At 40.9% G+C, this 14895-nt stretch overlaps 3 protein-coding genes across 4 annotated transcripts in view; 1 reads left to right on the top strand and 2 right to left on the bottom strand.

The window, feature by feature from the left end:
• The window catches only part of klhl12 (kelch-like family member 12), a 52339-nt gene that overhangs the window by 33383 nt on the left and 4061 nt on the right, over positions 1-14895 (bottom strand). The gene's annotated exons all lie outside the window — the stretch shown is intronic.
• cebpb (CCAAT enhancer binding protein beta) lies at positions 2592-4255 on the bottom strand. The gene has a single exon (XM_010732057.3). The coding sequence runs from the start codon at positions 4016-4018 to the stop codon at positions 3098-3100; it is 921 nt and encodes a 306-aa protein (XP_010730359.2). The 5' UTR covers positions 4019-4255; the 3' UTR covers positions 2592-3097.
• On the top strand, positions 7247-12982 carry peds1 (plasmanylethanolamine desaturase 1). The gene is made up of 6 exons (XM_010732056.3): positions 7247-7433; positions 8211-8330; positions 8421-8512; positions 8612-8756; positions 8840-9052; positions 9131-12982. Exons 1-6 carry the CDS (start codon positions 7298-7300, stop codon positions 9250-9252), a joined length of 828 nt encoding a protein of 275 aa, XP_010730358.1. The 5' UTR covers positions 7247-7297; the 3' UTR covers positions 9253-12982.

The raw sequence follows: 14895 nt of genomic DNA on the forward strand, positions 1-14895 counted from the left end.
AGGTGAGCTACCAGGGCTTCCTTAATGATTATTTTCATTATCAAGTCATCATTTTGTCTATGAAATGCTAGAAAATAGTGTCAAAAGTCTGTTATAATTTACCAAGGACCAAGCTGACGTGTTCAAATGTCTCGTTTTGCATTAAAACACACAAAAATCTAAAGATATTCGGTTTACTGGAAAGAAAATGATCAAGATAAGATAGACTTCACTGGACTGGATATTGCGCTATATAAATAAAATTGAATTGAACTTTAATGATTTCACTTGTCACAGCAGCTCGTAAGCACAATACTCATAATAAGAAGTCAAATACTTATGTTTGAAAACCTAGAAACAAAAAAATAATTTAAATATTTGCGGATAAATTTTCTGTTGATCGACTTAATTGTTGCAGCTATAGAACATACATTAATATGAATGCGTTTAATACCTTTTTCTAAACTGCCTTATCAGTAAAGATGCTCTCCGTTTGGCTCCATGTTCACCGTGTAATGTTGGTTGTGTAATGTGGTGCAGCGTTGTCAGCTGAACGGATGCCAGATCAAGTAATTAAAAGTGTTAAACAATACAGGGCCACGTTTTCATCACTGCATTCTATGATTAATCTGGGAAACACAATCTGAACAAACAACTATATAATGTGTCCAAGAACACAGAATCTAACATGACTCATAGGTTTAAAAAAATCCTTAGATTTCTCAATTGGTACAGAGAGAACATTTGACAGGTGTGTGTGTTTGTATTGCTTTATCAGAGGAGTTTTTCAGGAGGCCAGTTGGCCTATGGAGGGGCTGTGATGCAACAAGGACTTTACGGACAGACACTGCCCATTGACGGTAAAATGTGGAGAGGGGGTTGGGCTAAACTTTGAAGAAAGGAGGTCATCCTGTGTGGGAATTTCCCTCTCTCCTGTCAGCATGTGAGCCAGGACCAGGGAAAGACTGCGTGGGGCTCCAATAGGAAACAAGGGGTCATCGAAGAAAGAATGCCTAGAATGTTTGAATGAATCTGTGCCAACACCGACGGCGTCGAGGAGCTCAGAGCAGAGCGGGAACAGTGCTGAAACATAACACAACCACACTGTTTGGATGTTGGACGATAAACACATAATTTGGCACTTTAATTATGTTTTAAACTTTTCTGGAAATCTGTTTAAATTGCACTTGTTTTTGTACCCAGTAAGGCCTCCAAAGCCAAAGCCACAACTTCTTACAGCTATTGTCCTAAGCACGGAGGATAACAATGTCTTATTTCAATGTGGGTGTAGCATTCTTCATGTGATGATGTGTTGGAAAGGGAGGATATTGCACAACAGTTAAAAGCTAAACTGTTCCATCATTGAGTGTGTTGAAATATCCACTACATTCAAAATGTCATCTCTCTCTGTGCACAAAAACAGCAACAAAAACAGCTTTTTAGACTTTATTTATATGATTTAATTTCACTTTTCAACGCCAATAAAGCTCGAAAAACACAACAGAGGTGGATTTTTTTCCCCTCTTCGCTGCTTGTTAGAAACACAATCCCCACCCTGAAAAGTCACGGATCACACACAAATCCCACCGTGCCTCTTTCTTTATCCTCGCTGTCTGGAGTTTGCTCATGACAGATATGTTTCATATTGAGCACACAGTTCAAATTCAGTCTGAGGCGTTGGTAAATTCCACTGCAAACCAATTGTCAACTTATCTATCATGTCTGGTGAAACCTCCTTTGTCACTCCCATTTTCAACTTCTACATTTTCTACTCAAGGCTCGAGAGTTAAACAACGTTTGCTTAGGATTATTCATATCTGTCATGCACTCACTCCCAGTCAGGGTTGTTGGAAGCGAAGGGTGATGTGTAAGGAGGGCTAGTTGTTGATTAATTTCCATGCAACCTTGAACCCCTCTCTGGGCCAGTGGACCCAGCAGACTATTGACAGAGTCGTGCGCTAAAGATAAAGCTAACATTTCTGTGCTGCGTGCAGTGTGTGACATGACATGGTCCTTTTTTTTTTCTTTTTTTTTTTGCTGCTCTCAGCAGTATCGTTTCAGTATAAATCTGTTGGATGTATTTCAAGATCTGAGGACTTTTGTGTCAAATCAATGTGCAATGTGCAAACAGACGACGGGTTACTCAGTAATAATGTGGTCTTTGGTTGATCAGGTGTAAACCGAATGATTTTGGATAATCATCTTTTCTGTCGTGTTATTGATCATTTTATATTCTCAATTCTGAAAAAGAGGAAGTTTCTATCGCTGTGGTCAAACCTCTGAATGCCATTTTCTGGCTTGCAGACACCATGAATGAAAATGAATTGTGACGACGGTGATCCAGAGCATTTTCAAAATGTCTCCAGTGACGTCTAGATTTATAAAAATTCACCCAAACCTCAAATTCCTACAAAAATAACGACGTATTGTTCGATTTAAAAGCTGCGTCGAGCCCATTTTTATCTGCAATATGTTGCATTTGACACACATACACTGTAATACAGTCTGTCATGAGTGTGAATATCTAAGGCGAACATGTCTGTCTGCCTGTCTGAGCCCACACCACCTGCTTCCAAAAAAAAGGACAGAAAAGAAGAAATTACAAAATGAAATTGTTTAAACAAAGTAGAAATCTGTTTAATTCAATAAAATATCAAGTACAATTAAAGCATTTCCCCTTTTTAATATTAAATAATTAGACTTATTTCATTCATTGCCAATACTATTACAAAGAGTTGCATCATTTCACTGCAGCACAACTCTTCCCTTGACAACCATTGCTCCAGATACACACACACATACACAAAAAAATGTAGAAATTCACTCTTTGCGTGTAACCTGCACAGAAATACTGCATACACAAAATTACATCTGAGAATAAAGCTATGGTGAACATGTGAAGAATTGTGAATGATTGCGCAATCCATGCACCCACTTCTTCAGTCCCATTCAAAGTGTCCTTGTAAACTGGTGGTCACTGTCTTCACCTGTGAAGCGTACCGTGTTTGTTTTTTGATCACCTCAGGCTCTAAAGAACAAAAAAAAAAACAGAAAAAGTCCATGTCCATGTGTGGTGGCATGTCTAGGGTGGAGGTTTCTTTCTTTTCTTTCTCTCTCTCTAACATTGTCCGGTGGCTGAGAGCAGGTTGCGCAGGGTGGCCAGCTCTCTGGACAGCTGCTCTACGCGCTTTTGTAAACGGTCATTCTCCGCAGCCAGTTCCAGCACTTTATGTTGAGTCTCCAAGTTGCGCATTTTTGCTTTGTCCCTGCTCTTCCTCACGGCGAGGTTGTTCCTCTCCCTCCTCACCCTGTACTCTTCACTGTCCTTATCCAGGCGTTTCTTTGACTTCCCGCTGGACATTTTGCCACCGTGCGACGACGGTGACCTGCTTTTACCTGACGGGGCAGGTGTGCCGGGCGGGCTGGAACAAGTCGAGGACGCGGTGGAGATGTTTCCAAGGCTGCCACTCGTGGACTGGTAATGAAGGTAGGACCTCATGTCAAAAGCAGACGACCCGTTCTCCATCTTTGCGTCTTCCTGACTGTCGTCTCTCTCTCCAGCAGCAGCAGCAGCGGCAGCAGCAGCAGCTCTGTAGCGGCTCCCGACGAGGTCAGGGCTGAGCACACTATCCACACGGGTCTCCTGGAGCTCGGCGTAACCCAGCGCGTAGGGCTCCCTTGGGTCCCTCAAGTTGTCGCACTGACTCGTCTCCAGCTCGTTCAGCAGCGAGTAGTTCTTGTAGTTTTGCAAAGCCACTCTCTTGATCTTGTTCTCCGCCAGGAAATCTGAGAAAACGTCCCCCTGTTGCTGCTGCTGCTGCTGCTGGCTGTGCTGGTGGTGGTGCCCGTGCTGCGGTGGACAGTGCACGGCTGAATCCAGGTAAACGCTGAAGTCTATCGCTCTCTCCCGCTCTTCAATGCCCAGCTCCGTCATCGAGTCACCGAGCCTCCAATATGAGCCTCCGCTGACGGGACTGATAATGCTGTCTCTACTGTGGATAGCAAAGCTGCCCTCGTCGTAGAAGCCGGCCACTTCCATGGATCTTAACACCCGCCGGATTGCAGGAGCATGGAGGGCTGAGGTGAGACGCCCAGAGTTTGGTTTCTTTTCTGTTTTGTTTTTTTTCTGGTGCTGTTGAGTCAAGACCCCTCTGTTGTGAAATATCTCAACCCAAAAAAAAAGTGTTTTTTAGTTTAAATCCCCTCCTGTGCGCCTGCGTGACAACAAAACTTTGCGTGCGTTTGGTTTGGTGTGGAGAGGAATTGACAGGTCTTCCTGTCTCGGGGGTTTATTTATAAAAAAAGAGGGGCGGGGTTTATCTGGGCAGGTGAAAGAAGGAGCCAACCGGATTAAACTGTGCTGCTTTTTTTTTTTTTTTTTTAAGAGGACCATCCCTGCATTCAACTGTTGTGTCCGGATATAATAATAAAGCAGAAAAGCTCAGATGTGTGTGTGTTTTATTTGTGGTATTCGTTACTTGTGGCAAAGCTATAAAAGGAGGAAATGCAACTTAAGTGGGTTTATTTATTAATGTATGACAAAAAGGAAGTAAAACAGAAATTAAAAGTAAAACATTGAAACTCTTAGACATCTGTCAAAACAAAATGTAACAGAAATGTGTGGTTGAAATACTTTTAACCCACCAGCACGTCCATTCACGCCCTCTACAGTCTCTATCTCATCAACAACGACAATAATGGAAAAATCCCACTCAGTGACAACCGTTTTCTGAGTTCATACGTGAGAAGATGCTCGTGAAAACAGTCCTGGACACATCTCCAGACAGCTGTCTAACCACAACACCAAACACAAACTGAAACAGTCTCGGTTTGTGTGTGTGTTGTTTTGTGGCGCTATGATGCACTCACTCCAATACTGTATTAAGGTTGGGCGTTATGAGAAATGTAGTCATCACGATGAAATGAAATGTGTCAGGAACATTAAATAAAGTGAACAAACAAAGTGGGATTAACTTGACACAGTGACTTGGCACAGATCTGACGAGTCTAACTTCACTCTTGCACAAGAGGAGTGTGTTCAGAGAGGAGTGTCTCTGGGTTGAATGTGAGCTCTTAGTGCCATCTTGTGTTGAGCTGCGAGAACGTGCACAAGCAACCTAACACAGTTCATAATCTAAATGTTTGGGACGTGTGTATCTCTAGACAAACAGTTTGACTGTCACGCAGCCAAAAACACTTTTCTGTGTATGAGCGTTCAAAACACGGCTCCCCTTTCCCAGAAATAAACCGGTGTCTCGGTTTATTCTGTGACTCATTAAAACCTCTGACTTTATTGTTGTATATGTTTCTTTTTTTTGTTTGGATTGACTGCCATCTGCTGTTATGAATAATCCAATAATAATAACAACACTATTACTACTACTAATACTAATACTACTACTATTAATAATAAAAATAACAACAATACTACTAACACTATTACTACTACTACTACTACTACTAATAATAATAATAATAATAATAACAACAACAACAACAACAACACTACTACTACTATTACTACTAGAACTACTACTACTACTACTACTAATAATAATAATAATGATAATAACAATACTACTACTACTACTAATAATAATATCAATACTACTACTACCACTATGATACTAATAATAGTATCGATAGGTAGGACATACACACATTGAGTTCACTCAATATGTCAGGAGCCCCTGAGACAAATATTTGCAAATACTGGCCTCAACCACACAATTTCTCTGCTTACAAGTACAGAGTACAGTGACACAGCAGATGTGACTTAGCACACACGCACATCCACTACCTATAACATACATCAAAATTGGCGTGGTGTCTGTAATCCCAGTTTAGAAAATGTTGTATTGTTAAATCTATAAATATGCAACATATTTTATAAGATGATCACATGGTTTGTATGTAAAAGTAAATCTGTAGTGGAGCATAATATTTACCTAAAACAACATAATGTAGTAGAGGTATAAAGTATAATAAAATGGAAATACTCAAGTAATACTGAAATATTAAAGGTGAATGTACTGACTGTAGTAGGTGATACAACTTTTGTTAGTTGTTGCACATACTGTTGGCTGGTGTAGTTGATATTCTACATTTATATAACAACTAGTTACTGGGCATATTCATATATTTTCTAAAATACACTTATACAATAAGAGCCAGGAGAGTGAATGAGAGACAGCTTTCATTATTGACCTGTGAAGTACAATTTTGAGGTATGTACTGTATTTGAGTATTTCCATTGTATACTTTGTTTACTTTGTACTTCTACTCCTCTACATGTAAAAGATAAATATAATTAAGGTATCTTAACTCCGCGTTATTCAACTATAGTTAATTTGGACCAGCTACAACATTAAAATGCTCACAGAGTAATGGAACAGGGCCTTAATTAGTATCATTGGTAACACCTATGTTTACCAGTTTAACTATCTCATGTCTATTATTCACTGTATTTGGATACAGCTCCTTAACACTGACAGGCGTTATTAACTTTCAGTAGTAAAATTATGAATTTAGGACCTTTAGCATACATGTATATACTTTTTAAATATGTATATAGTTGTTTTTTATGTCTATGTTTATGTTTCATGTTCTTATGTTGTGTTTTAGCGCCTACCTGTCATGTCCCTTGTGTTTTAAACTGTACTTATGTCTATACCTGTATGTACACTTGACACACCTGGCCAATAAAGCGGTTCTGAATCTGATATGATGAAAGGAAAACAACCTAAATTGCTCTTTAGCTATCAACAGTGGTAAAGGAATGATGTAAAGTAACATTAGGTCATATTTATGAGTTTGTAAGGGGGGAATGAGTTATTACTTATTTTAAAAGTTACATCATTTTGCTTTAAGTACCTTTTTTCACCAGCTAATGTTCGGCTATTAACGCCTCACCTGTTTATATGTCATGTCGTCAACCTGTCAGTCCACATCATGACACAATCTGACTGGGTGACGAATGTCGCTGTAACACCTCCTCCAGTTTCTACGTGCTTAATGTCATGTATACAAACGGAGAGCTCCATCTACCGTCCGCACGGCGGTACTGCAGCAGAGCGGGCACCAGGCAGGGACGGGGTGGGGTCAGGAAATGCAGTCTTCGCAACCCCCTCCCGCCTATTGGTTGAGTGGTTGTAAGTGTAACGTTTTCCTGCGCGGTGATTGGCTGCTGCGCTCAACGCACTCGCACCCGATTGGTTGAAAACGTTACGCTTGCCTGTGGGCTGAGAAGTTGATGATTCCGTTGGCTGTGTGAGTACAGAGAGAGATTGAAGGGGCTGGGCCCGCACACGGTGGAGAAATGGCGAGAATGGTTAACGAGGACGGCTGTGGAGCGGAAACACAGAGCCCAGAGCCGCAGGGACCGGGTCGGGGTTCGGCTAGATGGGGTCCACAACACGCCGGTGCACGAGAACTGGCCAATTTATACTCACCAGGTGAGTCGATCCGCTTTGATGGGGTCTATTCTCCCCGGCTCAAGTGAGCCCATGAGTGGCGTGATATAACGACAGGCTTCACATAACGTAGTTACCAAGTAACAAACTACAAAATCCACCAGCAAGAAGAGAAATCTGTGTTTTTCACTGGCTCCAATGAGGCACCGGCGAACAATCAGCCACAGTGCTGTGTGTGTGCCACAGTCAGACTTTTGTTGTTACACAATAGGAATCATGTGAGATTGGTTGAATTTGTGCTTCTCTGTTTGTTGTGCCTTTTTGACATTTCCAGCATAGAGCCGAGGTTGGGGAGAAAGAAGCTTCTGCTTTTAGGCTTTTAGACAGCCGCCTTGTTTGGCCATGGAGCCGCCGTGACCTTTCATAACAAGTCAGTCTGCATCTCAAAGACAGAGAGAGAGAGCGAGAGACAGAAAGTAGTTTGAGTTTTTGAGATCTTGAGCCAGTCCTCCCACCATGTTTCATGCTTCACACCCATTGTCCAAATACTTGCTCACCACATCAGCTGATTGCTTTGAATCAGGACTGTTTTAGCATTTTTTAGGATTGTGGTTGTAAAGCCTCGACAGGTATTTCAGGCCCAGCTGCTCAGTAAAAAAGAAGAAAAGTGCAGAGGAATGCTGCCTCGCTGAGCGTCACTGTTGTGCTAATGAATTATGCTGACTAGTTCATTAACCTTCGGATTATAAAACATCACGTCAAGTGCTTGATGACTGATAAGATTATCAGGGCTGAACTGATGTGTTCTTCTCTTTAAAGGCAAACGATGTCAAGAATGGATAAGTGTCATCCTCTGCTTCTCTCTCATGGCCTTCAACTTCATTCACCTACTTGCCAATTTCAACCTTGGACATTTGTGGTCCATCGTGTTGAGCATCGGTGAGTATTGACCGAAAGTTTTCTCAATGTTCTGTTGTTGTTGTTTTTTACAGAGCGAGAAGCTAAACAAGTGTTTTTCTCATTTTACAGTTGCGGGAATACTCACCGCAGACTTTGCGTCCGGACTTGTTCACTGGGGGGCTGATACGTGGGGATCGGTGGATCTACCCATCTTCGGAAAGGTAACGTACCCATGAGATTGCTGTAGTTTCCAGTGTTTTGACTCTAAATAGTGTGCTTAGTTTTTCTCATTTCGCACCCTACCCTGATCTTTCCTGCAGGCCTTTATACGACCATTCAGAGAGCACCACATTGACCCCACAGCCATCACCCGTCACGATTTCATCGAGACCAATGGTGACAACTGCATGCTGACCATATTCCCTCTAGCAAACATGGCCTTCAACTTCCTCACCCTCTCCCCTGGTGAGTTTCTCTACCAACAAGCATGAAAATTATGTCAATTTGAGCTGTTCCGTCTCACCCTGTTTCTGTTTCCCCTTTCACAGCGGAGATTTACCACATCTACCCCTGGTATTGCTACTTGTTTGCACTGGGCATCTTTGTGACCCTCACCAACCAGATTCACAAGTGGTCGCACACGTATTTCGGCCTTCCTCGTTGGGTGGTGCTCCTACAGGACTGCCACATCATCCTGCCCCGCAAGCACCACCGCATCCATCACGTCTCCCCTCACGAGACGTACTTCTGCATCACCACAGGTGCTTCTTCGTTCCCTCTCCTCGTCATGAAATCTCCTTGTTTACGAGCAGGTTCATCACTGAGCTTTCTCTCTCCAGGTTGGCTGAACTACCCTCTGGAGAAGCTGGGTTTCTGGAGGTACCTGGAGGATCTTATCCAAGGCGTGACGGGAGAGAAGCCCAGAGCGGACGACCTGAAATGGGCTCAAAAAGTCAAGTAAAGCTGCGGGCTAACTGCACCCTACCTCAGAAGATGCTGGTTCAGTCCAGCTCATCCCCTCTTTTGCCTCACTTAAACTGTAATCCATAGGAAGAAAAACTAACAATTTCTGATGCCATAGCTTTAAGTCTTGCACATTTTGTCTGTTTTTCAAGAGGAGGGCTCTGTTGAATGATTTTGTCTTTGTCATTACTCACTCATGGAGATTTCAAATTGCAATATATCCTTTACTTTTTATATATCAATCACTCATTTTGAGGTGAGGAGAAGGTTTGGTGAGGTAAAGAATTTGCTTTTCCGACGAGATTAAAAGATTTCGACGTCAAAAAATTCAAACAATCCCAAAAAAGAATACTTGAAAGAGTGAACACTTACTTTATTTATTATTTGGAGAGTTGTTAAATCTGAATATATTTAGCACTGCTTTATTTCCTCTAAATCAGTCCCTGCATCTCCACCTTTTCAAGGGTCTACTTGATAAAAAAATTGGATTTAGGCCATTGTAAGTCGGAGGGATTTTTTTTGGATGCTTTACCAATGTTTATAGCTAAAGATCAAGTTTGTTAATTACTGTTACATTTGTTGACTTCTTGCACATTTGGGTTCAGCTGCACATTTTTTTGGGACTATTATAAATTAACTTTTGAGTACTAACCAGTGCACATTGTTGCACAACTTGCTACAAATCAACATGCAGCCATATTTAATAGTTTAGCCATGTCAAATCTGAGACAATGACTACAGTTACAGTGGAAGAGACGATGCCACGGGGTTGCAAAACAACCGGTCTGACAGCTTAAAAAAAATGTGTTTTTAAGACAGCAAACCAAATAATTTAGGTAAAAAAAACAAATGCATCATTTTGCTGTCAGATCCTCTGGCACAGCATTTTCATCTTTCCTCCAAGACGAGTAATCTGATCTGAAACATCACATTGAAATGTGTGTGACTGTAGTCATTGTTAGAAAACATGGGCGAATGCACGTATCACACTGTTGTTCTGCTGAGTCAGTCTACTCGGTTGTCTTTTCGGATGATCACGCGTTGTCTCTGAAAGGCACTCCAGTTTTCTTATATTTGCCGGGTTTTGCAGGAAAGAGGCACGTGCAGTTTTATCAAGCTGCCTTACTTACACGCCACACATGCAGTACTTGTGTGTTGTGTCTTTTTTGTTGTTTTCGAATCATTTGCAGCACTTCTTTGTGTCGTTGCAACGTTTGTTCCGTCTCTCTGGGCTCTTGTGTCTCACTTAATAACGTGCCAACTGTATGTAACGTTGTTTTCACGCCATACATTTTGCTAGTCTTTTGTATTGTGGGAAGGAAAGGTTATTTTCAGAGCGTAACATTCCCCGCCGGGAGTCGTGTTGCCACCGCGTATCGTCTTGGTACACGTGACACAGATTTGGTGATGTTATAAGGGCTTCGGTGAAGGCTGACGATCCAGGAATTCCTTTACCCCGTTAGATGAGATTATGTAATTAATGGATCGGTTGAGAGGTTTTTTAACAGTTTAGTCAGTCATTTGTAAATGTATTGTACAGCTAATAACTATGCAGTTTAATAAGAGGCCCTTAACTATACGTCTTAACTCATCCGATTAGGTTAAAATGCCTTTTCTTTTTCTATTTGTTTACACACATTTGCTAAACTGGAGCTAAAAAAATAAATAAAAATTAGCTACTTAGTAGACTGCATGACAAAAATTACTTTGACAAATTAAGATGTCACTTAAACAGACGTAAGAATGCGTGCGTGCATGCAGCATGTTGGCTTGTGCGAGCAATAAACTTGGCGGGTCACCGGCTTTCCTTTTTTGTGTAAAGGACACACAGACTGTCGCTCTAGATGAAATTAATCTGTGCTGCTTTCAAAAGATGATCCAGGTTGTTTTGAACCACCTAAACTTCATTCCAAGGAAATCATGGCGATGCTTTTTCAGGTTTAAATAGAAGGAGCTAACCTTGCTGTTCAGTTGGGTTGACCCCTGGTTAAAGGCTGAGTTATTAAGCTTCTGGTGTAGACATTGAAATGATAGTTCATTTGTAAGCCAAAATTCTGTTTTTATATGATGTAATATTCCATTTTTTTTCAATCCTTGATACTTGATTATATTAAATGATTCACCATATGTCAACAGCAGAAGTACACTGCAGCTTGTAGAGCTTTGTGAGAAGCAGTTTTGTGTGCGTTAGGTCGTGTAATATATGCTGGTAAATGGACGTTGATATGCGTCACTGCATATGAGTTTAAGGCCTGCGTTAGGGTTCATTCAGACACGATCAGGTCTATCGATCAGGAAATAATCGATGCCTCTCAAACCATCGGACACAAATTAAACTTCTTTTTGTCACTAATTTGCAGTATAAATGAAATAAACAAAGCCAGAACACAACAGGTAGAGTGTCATAGTTTAGTCCATGAATCCACCTGGATAGCCTCAGTTTTAGAGACACTTCAGGCTAAATGTGGAGAGGGTCGCCTGGTCTGATTGTTGGATCCGGCTTAACTTCTCCACCACAGGTCTCTTGGCGTTTATTAACACTCCTGTAGCCTCCAAAGCCAAAGCGGACGACTTCCCCTCAAATAAATGGAAAAAAACCTTTTCCCGCCGCAGCACCAGATCATGTCTGAATGTACCTTTCTATGCCTGTAGTCAAAATATAGTTTGGGCAGCGCTAACAGCAGTCAGAAGACACATTTGAACTTATTTTCTAAATAGGACTTTTGGCACTGGCTTTACTGGATGTTTCTGCGCTAGGGTAAATTGAATTTTGCAATAATATAACTGTAACAACAATTTTAAGGACATTTCGTGTTTTTTTTGGAATACTACAGATTAGGACTAAGGACAATGGTTGGTTAATGTTTGGAGATTAAACTGACAACCTTTTAAAAATATGTGTTGAGCTGACGAGGAACCCGTACAACAATAATAATCATTAAGCTTGGAGACGGACTGGTTGCTGGTGTTGATCTAACACAACTTATTCTCCAGATGATCTCAGGATTGTGGTTAGAGTGTTTAATTTGTGGAAAAACAAACCCTCCATCAGTGAAGTTATAAGGTAGATAAAAACTGTTTTAAAATCATTCATTTCCATCAGACTGTGTTGGCCAAAGAAGCCGAATGATTTTTACACGTGTCATAGGTTCAATCGTAGCCATACTGTATATCAGTACAGATAACTCGGCCTCCTGTTATCGCGGTAGAATTTGTGATTAAAGCTGTGTTTCGGTTTTTCTGCTTAGAGTTAACAGGGCTTTCATAAGTGGATTTGAAGGGTATTTTGTGACGATTTGTGTGGTAAACTAAATATTTTTCCCACTGAAAACATTTTTTGTGAAAGCAAATGGCTAAGTGGTGTGGGCAATTGTTGTTGGTATGTTTTGACATGCTGTGTTGAAATCACTTTTGTAATGATCCGTGGACTTTTTATTGAATTGCCTTATCCTCTCCCCCTAATTGATTTATTGTAAATCTAGCCAGCGATGTGGGAAAACAATTTATCGACTTGACTTTAAATTGCCCTTCACTTGCCTCTCACTTCTTCTTCTTCTGAGGCAAAACCCATGTGGATGTTGTAGTTGGTTATGTATGCTGGTGGTGATGGAGTTTTAGATATCAGAATAATGCCTTGATGCCTTTTTGTTGTCTTCAATTTGGGAGACTTACAATGTGTATATATTAAACTGTATTTATAAATAAACTAAATAAACGGTTGATAATTACGCCACCTGTTTTTGTCTTTCTTTGTGTGTTATATATTCCATATCTAAGATCCTAATTGGTTTTTAACAGAAGACATCACATCACCTTTATTTTTAACATCCTTCCATTGTCTCCCTGTACATTTTAGGATTGATTTTTAGGTTTTACTGATCACGTTTAAAGCCCGTTGGGGTCTAGTCCCTAACTAGGCTACACTTCTGGCTGTTCTAAGGTCGAGGCTCAAAACTAGAGGTGACCGCATCTTTTCAATCAGGACCCCTCGACTTTAGAACGACCCGACCAAGGAGACATGGCTCACTCAATCAGTGAACTCCTTTTTATTGTCAGTTTTCCCTTTTTATTCCCCCATCTTACATATATACTCTTCTGCTTCAAATAATACCCAGTTTTTAATCTTTTATCTATGACTTGTATTACTTTCTTGAGTTTAACTTGTCCTCTGCTCTGTTAAGCACTTTGTAAATCTTGTTTTTAAAGGCACTTTATAAATAAAGTTATATATTTTTTTCTGCCATATTCAGATTCTACTAAATCTTACACACTGGACCTTTTAAAGATGTTTATTATTTCTCTTTTGCACTGAGTTTACAGTCTGAGCAGACGGTCATATGTGTTTGATATATCACTGTACTGGTAAAAAAACAAACAAACAAACAAAACAAAAAAAACGGCAACCTCCATGGCTGACAAGTGAAGCCAATATGGAAGTGCCAAAAACTGCAGTTCCTCAAATGACCACTTAAAGTTGGCTATAGAAGTAAGTCAGTCTCCATAAGTCCCCATGTTCAAATGTCCAACTTCACAGCAAAAATAAACATGTTTACAGCCTGGTACAAAAAACAGTTTTGGTCTCTATAGCTAATTTCCCCGTTCATGACAACTGTATTGAGGCTGAATCGTTATAGAACTCATCTGTTCAAATTATATTTTAATAAGTTATGCAGAATTAGAAGCATGGCTGCTTTGATTGACAGAATTCATCGCCATCTGTCAACTTGCTTGTAGTGTTGATTGACAGGTAGGTGGTGTTACAGATGGTTTGTTTGAGCACCCAGCAATGCCTCAGCTCCACGTCTATGCCACCACACTCTAAAGAAACCTTTAAATCAGGTATGTCCAAAGTATGGTCTGGGGGCCAATCACGGCCCGTGGACAGATTTCATGCGGCCTGAAGCTTCATTTTTATATTACACTGGCACTAAAATTGGCATGCTGATTCCAAAATTGCAGTCAGTTTTGACTTGACTTGACATAGCCTGTGACTTGACTTGACATAGCCTGTGACTTGACTTGACTAAACTGGACATAGCCTGTGACTTGATTTGACTAGACTTGACATAGCCTGTGACTTGACTTGACATAGCCTGTGACTTGACATGACTTGACCTGGCATTGCCTGTGACTTGACATAGCCTGTGACTTGACATGACTTGAAATAGCCTGTGACTTGACTTGACTTGACATAGCCTGTGACTTGACATAGCCTGTGACTTGACATGACTTGACTTGGCATTGCCTGTAACTTGACTTGACGTTGCCTGTGACTTGACTTGACAGAGCCTGTGACCTGACATGACTTGGCATAGCCTGTGACTTGACTTGACATATCCTGTGACTTGACTAGGCTAGACTTGACATAGCCTGTGACTTGACATGACTTGACATAGCCTGTGACTTGACTTGACATAGCCTGTGACTTGACATGACTTGACTTGGCATTGCCTGTGACTTGACTTGACATAGCCTGTGACTTGACATGACTTGACTTGACATAGCCTGTGACTTGACCTGACTTGACATAGCCTGTGACTTGACTTGACTTGCCCAAGAAAAAAAATTACTTGTGACTTACTTGTGACTTGAAGGCTAAGACTTAAGACTTAAGACTTACTTGAGACTTGCACATGTGTGA

The sequence above is a fragment of the Larimichthys crocea genome, chromosome XV, assembly GCF_000972845.2.
Source record: "Larimichthys crocea isolate SSNF chromosome XV, L_crocea_2.0, whole genome shotgun sequence".
In the NCBI taxonomy this organism is placed as follows: domain Eukaryota; kingdom Metazoa; phylum Chordata; class Actinopteri; family Sciaenidae; genus Larimichthys; species Larimichthys crocea.